Source organism: Leuciscus leuciscus (genome assembly GCF_965113295.1).
Source record: "Leuciscus leuciscus genome assembly, chromosome: 1".
Taxonomy (NCBI): domain Eukaryota; kingdom Metazoa; phylum Chordata; class Actinopteri; order Cypriniformes; family Leuciscidae; genus Leuciscus; species Leuciscus leuciscus.
Genome location: NC_138725.1, coordinates 22,443,394 through 22,462,451, shown reverse-complemented (window position 1 = coordinate 22,462,451; position 19,058 = coordinate 22,443,394). Strand labels below are relative to the sequence as shown.

General features: G+C 35.6%; 2 protein-coding genes and 1 long non-coding RNA gene across 4 annotated transcripts in view; all 3 read right to left on the bottom strand.

Moving 5' to 3' along the window:
• LOC309509128 (uncharacterized protein) overlaps positions 1–19,058 on the bottom strand; it is a gene marked incomplete at both ends in the record, with an annotated part of 85,808 nt that overhangs the window by 7,399 nt on the left and 59,351 nt on the right. The window lies entirely within an intron of this gene.
• Positions 6,223–10,033, bottom strand: LOC309497113. 2 transcript variants are annotated; one of them, XR_014205394.1, is made up of 6 exons: positions 9,851–10,033; positions 9,581–9,608; positions 8,993–9,433; positions 8,638–8,800; positions 7,335–7,429; positions 6,223–6,819 (listed from the first exon to the last, which is right to left on the bottom strand). It is a non-coding gene; the product is annotated as an uncharacterized lncRNA (long non-coding RNA). The 2 variants fall into 2 exon arrangements; XR_014205395.1 differs by having other exon boundaries at positions 6,225–6,819; positions 9,188–9,433.
• Positions 14,242–15,029, bottom strand: LOC309509135 (uncharacterized protein; the record flags this gene model as incomplete). Its single annotated transcript, XM_082183697.1, has 3 exons — positions 14,634–15,029; positions 14,330–14,536; positions 14,242–14,246 (listed from the first exon to the last, which is right to left on the bottom strand). Exons 1-3 carry the CDS (start codon positions 14,995–14,997, stop codon positions 14,242–14,244), a joined length of 576 nt encoding a protein of 191 aa, XP_082039823.1. The 5' UTR covers positions 14,998–15,029.

Below are 19,058 nucleotides of genomic sequence, written 5' to 3'. Positions count from 1 at the left end.
CGTGAACTCCAATCCGATGAATTTAAATCCGTTTCGCAAAAATACATTTATGTGACCAGGTGTAAATGGAATCGTTTTGATAAATCAGATAGCTATGCCTCACGAATTAGTTTGCCAGCTGAACTCAGGTGTTGTGAGGTGTATTTATCACGTAGTCCTGAGGGATATCAGACGACGCTGTTGACGTTGATTCCTGCAATTATCATGAGAACAGCTTTCAATATCTCACATAATTATCATAAATAAGCCTAACGTAGAGGTTGTAAATAGTGTAAACGAGCACAATTTGCAAACTATTATGATAAATTGCAGTAATCATGTCTAATGACATCATAACGGCCAATGTTATGAAATAATGCGACGTACATTTAACTTAATTGATGTTATCTGGCATTTTGTAATGTTTACATTCCAATAAAAACAACACAAATTAAATTATACAGTAGGCCTAGACTATAGACTATTTACTTGTGATTTAGCTGCAATCATGTAAAAACGTTATAATATAATATATTTACGACAGTGCAAGTATTCCACAGCGACTCTAGGGGTCGCTGTTTGACAAAAACACAATTTCTACTTAGTGTGGCTTTAACAAATCATTTAATAAAATATGATTAAACATGCACTAGGAGAGTGATTGTATTTTTTATTTTTATTTTTTACATTTTTAATAATACAAATATTATATACATTTTTTTTTTACTTATGTTTTTTATAACATCTATGAATTAATGCTATGTTTTGGGAGATGTGAAGTACTTTTGTGCCTATTTACTGCAAAATACCTCAGCTACACCATTAGCATGCATACGAAATATTACCTTTTTATAAAAAAAAATAAATAAAAAAAACACATTAATGATGATCGAAATGAAATCTGAGTTGTTTCTGGATATTGATCTCGGTGTGAGATGCATAATTCTTCATCTGCTGGTTAGAATTTTTTTGGCAGATAATATAGTTTTACCAAAAAGTGTAATTACCATACACTTCCAGCAGAGGCGCCATAGAGATCCATTCATTTTTTTGGATGTGACTGACTGCTCTTATAACAGCTTTTGTTATGAATATATATATTTAAACATTTTAAAACACATTAAATCAGTACTTTTGAAGTGTCTTGTTTTTGCAATAATGCCACATAAATTTCCAGTAATGCCACTAAAAGAAAAGACTTGAATGCAGTTACATATTATTTATTTCAATAATCGAAATGTATATAATTATTAACTTTAGAATAAGAAACACATTTTAGTACATCAAAGTAAATACCTGTGTGTGTGTGTGTGCGCGCGCGCGTGTGTGTGTGTGTGTGTGTGTGTGTGTGTAAGTGATCATGTTCGTTCCACATTGTATTTTAGTCCAGGAGTTTTAGGAAAAAAGGGTGAACAAATTGCAACAGAATCAAACTCAACTGATTTTGTATCCTCAATATGTCCTGAGTAAGGGGAAAAAAGCTCTGAAGAATCCCATTAGGGGAAAGTTCTGAAAAAGACCCAAATATATCCTATTCATACGCCTATTCATTATCTTTCTCACATGAATAGGGTAAAAAATGTAACCTTTAGATATCACCATGAAAATTACTGAGTTGATTACTTATATCAAGACAAACAAAAAATGTATTACAAGTTTCAGAGCACTACATGATGACTATATCGCTATCATCATCATCAAGTAGATGACATCATCTGATCACATTAGTAGTGGGAATCTAGTAGTAGTAGTATATTTATCAAAGTGATTTCCCCCATTATAGATAAAGTTTAAATTACCAACTCTTTTGGTACATTCATATGGAGAAGAACTAGCCTGGGAAAACCCAGACTACTTCCGGCGAATTTTAATTCTCTCTCCAGGATAGTCTGGAGAAGAGCCCATTCAAACTCATTTCTGTGCCGCCGAAATCGCGGCACCAATCAGAAACGTTTGGGGAGGGATTTACATGATGACGATAGCGCAGCGACGCTGAAGGAGATTTCATTACAAAGATGGATGCCGCCGTGGAACATCACTCGTTCGAATCATAGACCGTATATAAACGAATCAGTTATCGCGTCTGTTTTGAGCGATTTAAACTTACCGTTTTCGTTAAAACCGGAGCAAAGAACAACACTCGAAGCATACGTCATCTCCTTCATCGATCTGATTTTATGACTATCCAATTGCTCCCAGAGGAATTTGAGCTACGTCGGTTGGTGACGCCCCTTTGGAAATGATTTGTCTACATAGCTTCGCCAGACCCTATACTCAGTTTCAACTGAGAAGGGTCTGGTTTTAACCAGGCTAGAGAAGAACCATCATTTGAATTTGAATTAAATTTGAATTGAAAGAAATAAGAAAGCTATAAGAAATGGAGATTGAGAGCAAAAACGCAGCATGTAACTGTTAAAAAACTGACTACACGCTTGTTTATAAGAAAGTTTGGGAATTATTAACTCATTTATGTGTCCAGCGCTGTCACATCACGTCAGGTGTCAAAAGAACGAAAGACTCAGAAGAATCAGACCCGAAGACTCAAGAGATGAACTAATCATTTCTCTTTCCGGTACAGAACCCAGAGGATTTTGCGCATGCGCGGTCGACACAAGATGAACAAATCACTCTCTGTACTGTAGGAAAAACAACAACTTGCATCACAATATTGCAATTGTAATTGTGTAATTGCAGGTGTAATTGTGATTGTCAAAACATTTGGTAACTAAACAGAATTTTACACAATTTTCACGATTTCAATTGAATTCTTGGGATTTGATTTCAATCTTGATTCAATATTGACTCTTTGGATACATATTAGGTAGGCTACTACAGTAGAGAGCCTACATGTTAATTTTTCTCAAGAAAAAATATCTCACATAATGCTGTAAACATACAGAGAGCCCTGTCAGCTGGTATTATTAAAGGTTAAAAAATAATTGGTTTTCATTATAATAACAATTATGACAAGTAAAAATATAATACAAATGTAATATAGTGCACATATTTAGCAAAATACTCCTCTCTATAGCTATTTTTTCTAGTCAACTAGTGTTGGTCATTAAATGGCTTTCCTGAGGTAAATGTAACTAATGTTCTGTGACATAATTGTTCACCTGCAGTTTTATTGACATCTTTCCATGGTTGAAAAACACTGATTGATCGATATTATGTATGAGGCATAAATACCTTTCGGTAAGTTGTACTGTATCTTTAAATAAAAAGTAACAGATGATCGGTTTACTTGAACTGAGGCGTTACAGCGATCGGTCCCGTCACATTTACAAGCACCAAAACGGTATTTATTGTCTGAATTTCGTAATAAAATGGACATAACCTGAGAGCTGAGAATTGTTTTCATATCAGTAGTAACCTGCTCTGACTAGTCTGTCGGTGTCAGTGTCCTCTTTGCTCCACGATTTTTCTCTGCGTGAGAAAATGGATGTGTGGCGCGAGAGCGTGTGAAAAGTGTAAATTGCGTGAGTCTCACGCTGAATGCGTAGAGTTGACAGCCCTACTTTTAGAAGGGGAATAAATCGTCGGCAGCGTTCCTCCTTCCGCCATGCTTCTTCTCCATGTGAGGATTCATTACATTAGACTAGAGTGCGCACGGCGCCTCATGCACACAGTGCTAATACATGTGGGGATTGTTTACATCAGAGTGCGCACGTGTTTTGCGCAGCATATACGCAGTGTTTGTTTAAGCGGTTGATGGAAAATAATACCGGCACATGTCTAATTGCAATTCAATATCATCACTCTCTATAGCAACGCTCTCCCACATATTAATCTATTGTAACTGCGCTTATTTCCGTCGTTGGTATAAGTAGCAGTGGGTGGAATAGACAAGAAATGTACAGTTTTCTACCATCTTGCTGACAACTTTTCTTTAGTCATTCGGCAGTCTTGCAGCTTGAACCTCTACAGGAAATCCACCCTTACGTCCGTTTCACACATACTCCATTTGCAGTGCGTAGTGCTTTCACATATGCATACAGTAACTGATCTGCGGCTGTACCACAAACACAAGTTTTGTCAGCATTGCGATTCTCTTTGTACACATATACACTCTTTAATAGACGTTTAAACACAATTTAAACAACGTATTATTCAATGCTACTTTATATATATATCTATAAAGTTGCTCAAGCAAGTGGTAAAATATTAAATATAAATTATGGTGAGATTACTACATTTTATTTAATTAAATGCATTTATGGTGAGATTATTATATTTTCATGTCAATCTGTGTTCATTTTGACTCATTTTAATTCAGCGCGTGCAGCACAGCAAAATTAGACTCGGTGTGAAAACGATCGCTACCTCGAACGGATCGCCGGACCGCATCCACATGAAGTTTGAAAGCTCTAACCTGTTAACATGGGTGTGGAAAAAAATATGCACACGGAGTATGTGTGAAACGGGCGTTACACTCTTAATATGAAGATAATTCTTCATCATCAGATGTTTGAGTGACACTATGTCCAGTATCAGGAATAATACAGTATGATCTGTGTGTATCAATACACAACTCTGAGATCACAACGTGAATGTGTGCAAGAATAAACTGAGCATGTTCAAATGAACTCTTTCCAGACTAATTCCACTAAATGTCTTTAGAGAAAATACAGATTTCTTTACCTGTGAGAAGTGAAGAGAGAATGATCAGTCCCAGCAGACACAGATCACACTTATCAGCCATTTTGTGTTTCTGTCAGTCTTCCTCTTCACTATATATAGTTACAGCTCTTCCTTGAAACATCATCAGCTCCTCCTCTGGTTGGTTACTTCCTCTGATCTCATCAGTGTTTAGTCCTGACTCTATGACACAGCTGAAGAAGCGATCAGAAAGATCTCTGGTGTAAAACTGTGTTGACTTTGAAAAGCTCTGGATCAGAAAGTAAGCTGAACTGTACAGTGGCGTCCAGAAACCAACCAAGTCCATAAAGAAGTGTTATGTTTGACACTGAACAAAGTACTTTGAATGAACAGTTCCACACAAATCAATACAAACATATATTTATCCTCTCATTAGCAATGTTTCCATCACCCTGTTTTTATGCATATTTTGAAGTATCGCATCAGAAACGAGTGATGGAAACGCAAAATTTATAAACTTTAAGTTTGGATGGAAACCCAGCTATTGTAGCTACTGATTATTTGTCAGAGAAAACAATTTCAACATAATGAAATATAGTTATTTTTAAGTGACCCAATACAGTGTCCTCAGGGTCATTTTTATGTCTATTTTTTAAATTTTTATTATTGACACTTTTTTTCCCATCACATCACTAACACATTGTGTTGCTATATGTGTGTGTGTACCATGAAGCTTTTATTAGGCTACTAAGTTTGTGCTTGTGAAACCACAAATTCACAACCTCCAGAAGTGTTTCACTGACAGATGCGTCAAGATCACACTTCATCTATACACAGCAAAAACTCCAGTGTTAAATTAACTCTCCTGGGAATTTATCTTAGACCACACTCAAAAGTGTTAAAATAAGGGTACATTAAAAGTCAAAAGCCCAACTAAAGCAAACACTGATCACCATAACGGTGAGATTTTCTCCTTCAGTGATTCTGCTTGTTAACATCAGGTGTCTTCAATAATTGTCAATTATCACTCAATTAATCACTGAATATTTAATTACCCATACAGAAATGTAATATATGTCAATACAGTATATGTAAATTACATATATAATGTTAGTGCCCATGTATGTCTGCTGCATATATGAGAATATATGCAAAATTCATATATGTAAAACACATAGACATATATGAAACATATATTTCAAAATATAGCAAAAATGGCCGTTTTCATGTAAGTGCCATATATTTTCCCGTATATGCACATAAATGTGAAATATATGTAAGACGCATATATGTATACATGCATATATGTACTTATTTCTATAGTACATACTTTCACATATATTAGGGATACAAATCTTATATCTGAATGCCTTGAAATTAAATGCCTATAGTTGGAGATTGTCTATTGTGTGAATACCAAATATTTTTTGACAAATACATCCACAAAGCACCATAACCATATGCCACAGCTTTAAAAATGCATCAGTATCACATGCATGTACACTGTAAAACTTTTCACTGTAAATTTACAGTAAAATACTGGCAGCTGGGTTGCCATCCACATACTGTATTTTTACAACACTAGTACAGTAAACAGCATTTACAGTACTCCACTGTAATTACCAATTATACCACATTTTACATTATTAAACTTGTCGACAGCAATACATTGTATTTTTACAGGGAATACTGCTTTTATTATTACATAATTAAAATATTATACTTTAAGGTTTCATAAGAGTAGTCACACTAGGAAAAAGAAAACAACATTTTCTGGGTTTTAAAACATTTATTTAGTTAAAATGCCATCTGTGAACATGTTGGCTGAATTACTTTTTAAACATAAAATGCAATTTTAACACTTAACAACAAACAGGTAACAGTTAGCACTTAATTAAAGGAATAGTTCACCCAAAAATTTAAATTAGCCCATGATTTACTCACTCAAGTCATCCTAGGTCTATATGACATTCTGCTTTCAGACGAATACTGTCGGAGTTATATTAAAAAATGTCCTGGCTCTTCCAAGCTTTATAACGACAGTGAAATTCTGTTTCTTTTTTGAAGTCCATAAAAGTGCAAACGAAATCCCATTCAAAGTCTGCAAGTTTTCGCAGAAGTGAGGACACCTGTAGGCTTACAGTGGTGTTCTTGTTTTGCACAACTTGGCCAGTTTTCTTTGAAGTTACTTGTCCTTTCTTTGTGTTTGATCCACGTTCAGGATTGATGTCAAGAAAGCGTCTAAAAGGCAGAAAAAAACAACAATTAAATATTATTAACTGAGTGTATATATTTTGACAAAGAGAGAAAGCACAAAAGCTGTCTAAAACTGAACAACATGAAAAAAAAAAATGCAATGTTGGATGTTGTGATCAATAACTGATATTTTTTCTGCCCTGGTAAAATGCATCAACTCAATGTGTCTGTTTACATGCAACACTGTCAACTAACTAAACTTTTGGAAGTGGGGTTGCCAGATTTAAAGTTTTATTCTACAACTTTTGTCTACTCATCACCCAGCTCATTAACAATATCATCCCCTCATCAGGTCCATCAGAGTATCAGTGGAAAGGCAGTCATAGACTCTCAGTTTATATAGAGCACACACTGCCAGAATCCAGCCCAAACATTTGTGACAGAAATAATTTAACTTAATTGCAAGCCTTGCAATGTTTATTGCATATATGACAACATGATCTACCAGACTAAAATGCATGTTTGCACCCAAAAATTTTAATTCTGTCATTATTACTCACCCTCAAGACTTTTGTTCATCTTCGGGACACAAATGAAGATATTTTTGATGAAATCCGATAGTTTTGTCCTTCCATTGATAACAATATCATTGCAACTGTCAAAGCCCAGAAAAGTGGTAAAAACAATGGTAAATATATAGCTACAGTGGTTCAACCTAAATATTATGAAGCAGGGTTTCTGCACATTTTTTAAAGTCAAATTTAAGGCTTTTTAAGACCTTTTTAAGACCCGAAGAAATCAAAATTAATACCATGCATTAGGGGTGCGCAATATTGACAAAATATGTCTCGATCGATATTTTCAAAGTTTTCTTGATAATAATTAGATAACATTTTACTGATTGTGTTTCTGTGCTTGGTGCCATGGCTTGTTTAGGCCTGTTGACAGCTGACTGACAAAGATATTCATATTTTTCATATTCTATGCAGTGGTCAGTTTACAGCACTGACAGAAATTAACATTTTTTATTAAGGGGTAATATTTGCCACCTTAAATTGATTTCAAGGGGCATTTTCACCCATATATGGACATTTGTAGATGTTTCAACAAGATATCTTTCACATCTACTGCAGTCAGATTCACCCGTGTTCACGCTGAAGGAATCACTCACATGGCTGGGCACTTGTATGACACATCAAGGATATTAAGAGGCTAAAAGCAGGTTTAAACATTGCCCCATTGAAGTCAACAGGGTGAAAATTTTAAAAAGAGGATAACACGGTGTAGGCAACACTGATTTTTGTCGTTGTTCTCTGTATTGACAGCACTCCAAATTTACAAAAAAAATGCTTTCTGGGCCTTAAAAGTTGCAAAGACGTTGCTGTCTATGGGTGGTTCAGAAACCTCTCAGATTTCATCAAAAATATCTTAATCTGTGTTCTGAAGATGAACGAAGGTCTTACAGGTTTGGAACGACATGAGGGTGAGTAATTAATGACAGAATTTTCACTAATCCTTCAACTGAAAACAACTTGCACTGACATATCTTAAAATATATGACTGCCACTGTTTTATCTCAAGATGCACACCAGTAAGGTTTTTATTTTTTATGATACATTATTATAAAAGCTGCTTAAATACCCTAATTTTATTAAGGCCTAGACCTGGCTTAAGCTAAGCCCTGTATGGAACCCAGGGCCATATTGTTCATACCAGTAGTCAACATAATAAATACTGTCAAGTCAAGGTTAGTGACACAATTCAGTCTAATATATATATATATATATATATATATATATATATATATATATATATATATATATATATATATATATATGAATGACAAATATGCCAATGACTAACCTCTGAACAAACTCAAGGTGCTGCCTCTTCCTGGTACTGCAAGCTGAACTCATAGGAGGAGGCAAACAGCGCTGCCAGGCCATGATGAAGTCAGGCTGTGATCCTTCACACACACCTTGACCTTCCAAACTTAATATCCAGCACTGGTTGCTTAGAGATTGACCTGTAATGGAATAAAAATAAATAAATAAATAAAATAATAATAATTAAAATAACTACTGTGGGTTCCACTGTGGTTCGATGTAGTTGTCTATTCATAGTTCTATGAATTAAATTTTTCAACTAAAAATTAAAATTGGTTAGAATGCTAAAATGCACTGGCATATAATTATGTTTGTTTTAAGCATAAACTCACTTAATTTTGACTTATTCTTTCAGAAAACAAGACCATTTTTACTTGTCTATTAAATGCTTCTTCATGTAAGAATTGTAGATATCTGGACTGGAAACAAAATAAAAACACTAATTAAGAAAAACATATTTTGCAGTGGGGTGAGTAAATGATGGCTTTTCATTTTAGGTTTCATCTACCCCTTTAATGTTTACATACCAGGAAATAAGTCGTGGACTTTCTGGCAAATGTAGATTGCTGGACATCAGCGATGCAAATTCCTGAAACAATTTTTAAAAAGGACAGCACAACCTTGATCAACAGAACCAAAACATAAAACATATTACAGATTAATGAGATTTGCTTAATAATCTCTACTTATCTGCTTGAAGGATAACACCGTCTAACTTCTTTGAATTAGGGAGTAGTTGTAGGACCATGGGATGGCAATCAGGAATAGGCCCACTACATTTGAAAACAGCATTAGGAACATGGATTTTCATGTGCTAGCAAAATTCTGACAACGAAAAGCACGATCACAGACCTGACAGAATTTGACAGCATTTTTTTTTTTACCACATAGACTATGTAACACTACTTAAAAGCACTTACATTAACAATGGCCATCAGATTACAAAGCCTAAAACGAAAAAAATATATATCAAATGCACGTCATGCAAATAGCATGGTAAAGGTTGCCTATTATATGAAATGTCGAAGTTAACGTTACTTGGTAAACAGGTGAACAGAGTCAGTGAATTGCTTGCGCGGCCACGGTAGTAAACCGCGTTCGCAAAATCAAACCAAAAATAACGTTACGTGAAAACAATGTAGAAATGCGAACGCAAAAAAAGATAAATAATAACTTATATATTGGCTTACCGTATCACTCAGTTGAACAATTCTCCATCTTCTCAAACTCTAAATCCCACTTATCGTCACGCGCAGATTATTCAATGACAAATTCTTCCATCCGTCCTCAGGTAGCTGCTACCTTTAACGTCGTCCAGCTGCGTCACAGGCAACTAATGTTTGAAACACGAACCGAACCTCAAAAAAGCTTTAAAATTGCTCACAGATTCACAGACATTGTTTATCTTGATAACAGGAATGATTATTTGTTCAGTTGAATCCCGCTGACGAAACAAGTTTGCCTGTTGTAGCTGCCTAACGTTACTGTCTGCTCGCATGTCGCGTCACATTTGAACTGAATTGAGCGCGAAAGAAATCAATCCCACAATGCAATGCCTTTTCAGTCAGTATGATGGTATGATCCTATAGGGATCTCCCAGTCACGTGACCCCTAGCCGCGTGTCAGCCATTTTGACGGAATACTATTGCACAAGCGCACATACATGAGAATGCGAATTATCACGTTTTATGGCTGCGAATTGATTAAAATAACGAATAATGGTCACTGTATTAATTATCTTGAGCCTGCTGAAATGTTCCTATAAATATATTTTCTTTCCAACTGTGCAATCTTAATAAATAGGCTAAATATATTTATCCACTAAGCTACAGCAGTCCTATTGTCGTCTTCCCATTACGTTTTTTTTCTCTTTCTGACATTTCATACCTGTTGTTACATTTTTTATTTATTAAATTGACTATAAAAAGATTGCTTGTGTGTGCTAGTGTTTATTCCAGTCTTTTAAAATAGTTGAATGAATGAATGCTCGCGAGGTGCCTGTAACGATTTTGAATAGGCTAACGACGTTAGGCTATTTAATCAATAATGTACACAGGGTAGAGGAGAACGACAGTCAACTACTTTGAATATTATAGCATTTTGGACATAAACATGTAAATAGTGAAAAGACTGACATTGAAAAATGACACAGAATGATTAAAATTTAATATTTAAATATTTAATCCAAATAAATAAATTTTCGTGGTTTGCACTGATGTTATTCATTTGTTCTCACACACTTCAGCGTCGCGGTCACTGGCCACTATCTATTATTAGCGCAGCGGCCGTCAGCTAACTCTTCACGTCATGTCATCATAAAAAGAAATATACAAGAGGAAGATAAAATAATTAGGAATCATAGATCCATATGAAGCACCACGAGTTCTTTTTACAGGCATTAAATGTGTAGAAAAACTTCCTGACATTGAGTTCGGTGACATTTACAGCTACCTTATTCACTTCCCATCACGCTACACCGGAGCTTCATTAAAAGCATACAAAAGCTTAGCAGGCTATCGGTATCACGAGTCCGGATGGGTCAGCAACTCTTTGATTTGGACGCCAGCGGGGAAGGATTTTTCAATCATCACCGCAAAGGTTGGTAAATAGATGAATATTTCGCGACGAGCTGTATTATCACCAGCGGTTTAGCATTTTCTATTCCGTCAAGATGGCTGCTCCAAATGGCGTGACGTCACGCGGGACGTCCCTATATAACGAATTTATCAGGACGAAAACAGAAATGTGCTGTATATTTACAGCTGTTCTGTAAAAGATACAGCTTAATACTGTATTATGGAAATACAGTACAATTCTGTAAGAAATTCGTTGTAAATTTACAGTAAAGGGTTACAGTGTATGTTTACATACATTTATTAAATATGTGGAAAACAAATATGTATGTCACATATTTATAATTAATGTTGTCCATATATGCGAGAAACCAATACTATACTGTAATATATGCAGATATATGGTATCATATATGGATGAACTCAAATATTTTCTTCACATGTTTGGACACATAAATGTTCATATATGTTGCAGGCATATATTGTGTTCTCAGATAAGTCAAATATATGTATAGATATATGTTGCAGGCATATATTGTGTTCTCATAAGTCAAATATATGTATAGATATATGTTGCAGGCATATATTGTGTTCTCATAAGTCAAATATATGTATAGATATATGTTGCAGGCATATATTGTGTTCTCATAAGTCAAATATATGTATAGATATATGTTGCAGGCATATATTGTGTTCTCATAAGTCAAATATATGTATAGATATATGTTGCAGGCATATATTGTGTTCTCATAAGTCAAATATATGTATAGATATATGTTTCAGGCATATATTGTGTTCTCAGATAAGTCAAATATATGTATACATATATGTCATGCTATTTAAAATATAAGTACATATATGGCCATATATTACATTTTTGCATGGAGATATTTCGTAATGCAATATTTGTGCTTTTACTGATTCGTTGGAATCACAAATTACAAGCAGAGATAAATACTAAATAACAAAGTTACAAAGTCTAACAGTTGTATTCCAATAGGCTACAGAAATTATTCTGTAAATTACACCTATGACATAACCAAAAAAAAAAAAAATACTTGCTGAGACGGGTAGACGAGTTTTTAACATCATTTTGTGTGCATGTGTGTCCATTCAAAGGCAAGGAAACACAAAAGAGGAATCAATTCGGTGTTCGCACGCACTTCGGGTAATGAGTGAATCCCGATTTTCGCCTCTTTTGCGTTTAAAATTGTTTGAACACATCCAAATGACAAACTTTCACTCTATGATGGTTAAATTTAGTAGTTAGTCCGCAAATCACATGCGTGCCGAACCGTGTGGCAGCTGGTCCTTACAGATCACAGATTAATGTAGCCTATAGGCATTTTATCACCCCAAATTACAAATCTGACCCTGTCAAAAAAGGTGGAGTGCTTTTTGCAATTGGGTCGGTTCATGTTCACACCGTAAACAAACCGTACCAGAGTTCGTTTGGAACCGTACCGAGAACGTACCTCTTCAGCTGGGTCTCGGTTCGGTTGTTTGGTCCTCACCCGAGTGTGATTGCTGTATTCACACCTGCCCAAAAGATTCGCACCAAGGGGGGAAACGAACTTGAGTTCAATTCAATCGAACCAAACAAGTCAGGTGTGAATACCCCCTTAGGTACCGGTTCCATATCGGTGCCAGGTTTCAGTACCCAACCCTACTTTCAAGTCAGTGCTGTTTGATCTGATATACAGTATATGGTTAATAACAGAGAATTCTGTGTTGTGTTGTTAATACTGCGCTGAATTCAAATGCTTTCTCACTAGATCTCGCTGCGATGTTATTAATACTGAATTAAAGGGATAGTTCACCCAAAAATGTTAATTAGCTCATGATTTACTCACCCTTAAGTCATCCTAGGTGTATATGACATTCTTCTTTTAGATGAACAATCAGAGTTATATATATTTTTTTTTTATTCCCAGTTTTGTAATGGATTATAATGAATTTGCGTTTTTTGCTTTGATCTGAACTGACAAATTAGACATTCCTGTTGGTTGAACACGAGTTAATAGATATCAATCAATCAACAAAGTGTCCTGTGCTCTCCACACACCGGCTATAGATGGAGAGGAGAGATTTGGCTATAGAGTGATGTGTGTCTAACTTACACAGAAGACTTTGTTTCTCGGCACATGAAAATAAACTATAAGCTCAGTTCTTCAGTGCGGAGGACGTGAGCCACGTTGCTCTTCACTGAAGCATTGACTATATCTGCGAAGCGGGGTGGTCTGTGAGCGAATTGGAGCGAGTAACCTCATGTCATCATGTCCAGTATACTGGCGAAAATGCTGTCAGGCTTCTATGGCCGTTACTTCCTCTTTCCCAAGAAGGATGGCGGCATCAGGCCAATCCCAGACCTCAGACATCTGAACTATGTCCTCACGAAATGGCTGTTCAAGATGCTAACTTTGAAACGAATCCTCATGCTAGTATGCCCAGGGGCTTGTTTTTTCTCAGTGGATCTGAAAGATGCACACTTTCATATCCAGATTGCCCCCCTTCACAGACCGTTCTTGAGGTTTGCATTTCGAAGGGGTTGCATACCAGTATACAGTCCTACCATTGGACTGTCTCTGGCACGACGCATGTTTAAGATGTTCATGGGTGTGGTGTATTTCCCCTGAGACAGAAGGGAATGCGCATCCTCAACTATCTCGATGACTGGCTCATTCTGGCCCAGTCAGAGACGGAATTAAACTCTCTCAGATCTGTGCTCCTCAGCCATTTGGGATGCCTAGGACTCAGAATCAACGTATCCAAGAGCTCACTGCTCCCCAGTCAGAGAATCTCTTCCTGGGTTCAGTAATAGACTCAGCCGAATGAAGGTTTGGCTGACACCCGAGCGCGCTCAGACCATTCAACGGCTTTTGACTTCGTTCAGAGTAGGGGCCCGTACTATGATCTCCATATCAATATTGTTAAAAGCTCTATATAAATGAAGGTGACTTGACTTGATTTGACAATATGAGCTCATCCCAGATAGAAATGTTGTTGTTCTACACTGTAAAACCCAATAAGTTAACTCAACTCAAACCGATTGAGGAAACTAATTGCGGCAAACCATTTAAGTTTAAAAACAAATACATATGAAGTCTGTCTTCAGATCAACACCAGCCTGATTCACCCACAACAGCTCAACTCCCTCAGAACGAACCCAATAATCACAGGAGAATCCAGTATCTGAATACAACTGACAGGAGAGAGTCACAGAGCGGCCTGGACTGATCTCAGTCTGTGAGGATGAAGATGAGGATGATGATGATGATGATGATGATGATGAAGACACTGAAACTGAACACAAGACACAAATCACAGACTCTTCAATCATCATCTGAGTTTAAAGGGAGAATCTGCTGTTTTTAAATTGACCACATAATCATAAACTTACCATGAAGAACATGCAGAAAAACATGTGCATCAGGTCCTTGTTTTTGGTCTCCTCCATACACATTTATCCATTGTTGGCAGATGTAAAATCCATAATCTTCTTCTGTGACGTTCTTGATGTTCAGAGAGCAGTCAGACTCCAGACTCAGTCTCTCATGTCTCTCTGTGTCTTTCTTCTTTATCCCTTTAGTAATCAGTGCAACTGTCCCTGAGTTTCTGAATCTGTTAGCGTAGGTCCATGTAGTTTTAAATTTGCAGTCAGGAAGAGCATTATTACAGGACAGACGCACATTTTCACCAGAACTGATGAACACATGATCCTCCACTCCACTGATACCTGAAACACAGTATATCTCAGTGATCATTATGATATTAATAAATGAAAAAACATAAACCATACCAGCATAAAAAGCAGAAGAATCAAATCATACAGTCTTTTTCCGATGTTTGATGGTAAATGCATTCATTAACATTTATGATAAACCAAATCAAACGCCTCTTTAAGAAGGAATAAGAAATACCCTGACTTTGAAACAAATGTAAATAATGTAATATCATCATATCTTGAACTCTTGATGTCAGCTTTGTCATAAACATTACTGGACGGCACAGGATTAGTTGATAATCCTCTTCAACCGTAGAAAATACACTAATAACTGCCCTTAAAAGCTCTTTATCTGTTCTGTGTTTCTCTCTTTCCTTCAAACTCACCCTACTGTGACTTATGCACAGCTAAATACAAAATAACAATTCAAAACCCACAAAGAATATTTGTGGAACAGTTCCCAAAGGAAGGAGCAAAACTCAGGGAAGGTTTGCTGGGATCAGTAGTTCACTCTCCATCCAGACACAGTCGTGATGATACTGTACTTCTGTTCTCTGACCACACAACATCACTTCACTGAGCTGAACACTCGTTGTGTGTTTGATAGTAAGTTTATGATCAATCATGAGCTGAGTTTGGGAAGTAGTTAACAGTGAATTTGATCATGATTAGGGCCCTCTCAAGTAAAGTCATGACAAAATAATGCATTAACAAATCATTTAATAAAATATCATTAAACATGCACTAGGAGAATATTTGTATTCCTTTACACCACCAGTACAACAAAACAAACAAACAAAAGATAAAGGTTATTTGTAGTTCTTTTACTCACAGCGCATTCACTGTGTGCTCATACTATGATCTCCATATCAATATTGTTAAAAGCTCTATATAAATTAAGGTGACTTGACTTGATTTGACAATATGAGCTCATCCCAGATAGAAATGTTGTTGTTCTATGAATGTTTTGAGAGCATTATGTTTTGTTCTTGTAATGTTTTCTGTAGATAATTTTATTTTTGTTACCAGAATGTTCTCCTAAAAGGAAGGATAACACTCTCTAAACATTCTTATACAGTTTTAGCGGAAGTTTCCCAGCAGACACAGGACTGAACCATCTTTTCCTCATATGTCTCTAGTTTCCTGTTTACACTCAGTGCATTTGGGGTCAATATGATCAATCATGAGCTGAGTTTGGGAAGTAGTTAACAGTGAATTTGATCATGATTAGGGCCCTCTCAAGTAAAGGTATGACAAAATAATGCATTAACAAATCATTTAAAACAATATGATTAAACATGCACTAGGAGAGTGATTGTATTTTTTATTTTTATTTTTTACATTTTTAATAATACAAATATTATATATATTTTTTTTTTTTACTTATGTTTTTTATAACATCTATGAATTAATGCTATGTTTTGGGAGATGTGAAGTACTTTTGTGCCTATTTACTGCAAAAGACCTCAGCTACACCATTAGCATGCATATGAAATATTACCTTTTTATAAAAATAAAAAAATAAAAAAAACCATTAATGATGATCGAAATGAAATATGAGTTGTTTCTGGATATTGATCTCGGTGTGAGATGCATAATTCTTCATCTGCTGATTAGAATTTTTTGTGCAGATAATATAGTTTTGCCAAAAAGTGTAATTACCATACACTTCCAGCAGAGGCGCCATAGAGATCCATTCATTTTTTTGGATGTGACTGACTGCTCTTATTACAGCTTTTGTTATGAATATATATATATATTTAAACATTTTAAAACACATTAAATCAGTATTTTTTTTGTTGTTATTTGAGGTCTTTTGAAGCGTCTTGTTTTTGCAATAATGCCACATAAATTTCCAGTAATGACACTAAAAGAAAAGACTTGAATGCAGTTACATATTATTTAATTCAATAATCCAAATGTATATAATTATTAACTTTAGAATAAGAAACACATTTTAGTACATGAAAGTAAATACCTTTGTGTGTCTCTGTGTGTGTGTGTGTGTGTGTGTGTGTGTGTGTGTGTGTGTGTGTGTGTGTGTGTGTGTGTGTTTGTGTGTGTGTGTGTGTGTGTGTGTGTGTGTGTGTGTGTGTGTGTGTGTGTGTGTGTGTGTGTGTGTGTGTGTGTGTGTGTGTGTGTGTGTGTGTGTAAGTGATCACGTTCGTTCCACATTGTATTTTAGTCCAGGAGTTTTAGGAAAAAAGGGTGAACAAATTGCAACAGAATCAAACTCAACTGATTTTGTATCCTCAATATGTCCTGAGTAAGGGGAAAAAAAAGCCCCAAAGAATCCCATTAGGGGAAAGTTCTGAAAAAGACCCAAATATATCCTATTCATACGCCTATTCATTATCTTTCTCACATGAATAGGGTAAAAAATGTAACCTTTAGATATCACCATGAAAATTACTGAGTTGATTACTTATATCAAGACAAACAAAAAATGTATTACAAGTTTTTTTTTAATTGTTTGTTAACATGGACAAATGGTGCATAATCTAATTACAGATGTGCTAATTTGCATAAATACCACAACAGATCTAAACATTGGGAATAGCGTTTTTAAAACATTCAGAGATTCAGTCAGTCATTAATTCAAGGTCCACTCAACTATCAACTCTCAACTTTCAACTGTCACTAAGCTGTCCCTCAGGTAAGAAATATGTCCTTTTGTTTTTCCTACATGGATTATTCATTAATATACATTAATAAAACATACCTGGTGATCAACTACAATTTATTGGGAACATCTGGATGTGTGTTGAGCTGTTGTACGACTATTTTTGGTGAAACGATGTCAAGTTTAGGATTAGCGAATAGTTTCATTAGATAGCTAACACGGCTAGCAGCAGCAAATAACTTGTTAGCTGTCTTGAGATTAATCGACTTGAATTACATACATGGCAGTGTAATGCCTACAATAATCCATGTATCCATGTCTTAAGTAAGGGATAATGTATAGCGAGGCGGTTGTTATAGCGGATAACAACCCCGACAGGCTGAACGGGACCCCGACGCGAAGCATCTCATGAAACATCTTCTCGTCCCCCAGAAACAGTCCCACGGACCCAGCCCCAAACCCCATCTCTGCAATAATAATTAATAAAGGCTGTTTTAAAGTACTTCTTCCTGCCTCTATGTATTAATGCTCATGGGTAGCCTAAATGGGTTCCATTCAGACCTTAACATTTAGTCTTTTACTGTTATATGTCAACAAGATTCAACAAGACATTTTCTCCTGGCTAGACCCAATGTTTAGATCTGTTGTGGGATTTATGCAAATTAGCACATCTGTAATTAGATTATGCACCGTTTGTCCATGTTAACAAACAAAAAAAACAAAAAAAAACATTTTTTGTTTGTCTTGATATAAGTAATCAACTCAGTAATTTTCATGGTGATATCTAAAGTTTAAATTTTTTACCCTATTCATGTGAGAAAGATAATGAATAGGCGTATGAATAGGATATATTTGGGTCTTTTTCAGAACTTTCCCCTAATGGGATTCTTCTGAGCTTTTTTCCCCTTACTCAGGACATATTGAGGATACAAAATCAGTTGAGTTTGATTCTGTTGCAATTTGTTCACGGTTGACCCCCATTTTGGCTTAAACCGCCTGGACTATTTGTGCTCTAGTACATTGACGTATGGAAATTTTCAGATTTATTCTGGATTTATTGATTTTTTTTTGACAAATGAAAAATAAAAAAACAATTTTCATTTCAAAGACATTCATTTCAAAGGTCTTGAGTCTGACTTTTTTTTTTTAAATACCTTCAGAACAACCGAATCAAGCCCAGTTTTTGTGTGTGTAAAGATAGATCATTTAGAAAAAGTCACAAAATCTTATTGCACTGAGATGAAGGAAACCATTTTTTTTTAACTAAAGAAAAGTCGACAAATTAGGGTTCGGTCCTGGAGGGCCACTGTTATACTGTTATATTTGTTGTGTTTTATTTTCTGAGAGTGCAAGCATGATGTTGAATCATCATCATCACATTGTAACATAAATTCAATGCCATTATCATTGATTTTCGGATGAAATCTAAAAAAACATTATGGGTGTAAAAGTGATGTTGATTCAATGCAGTAACATTG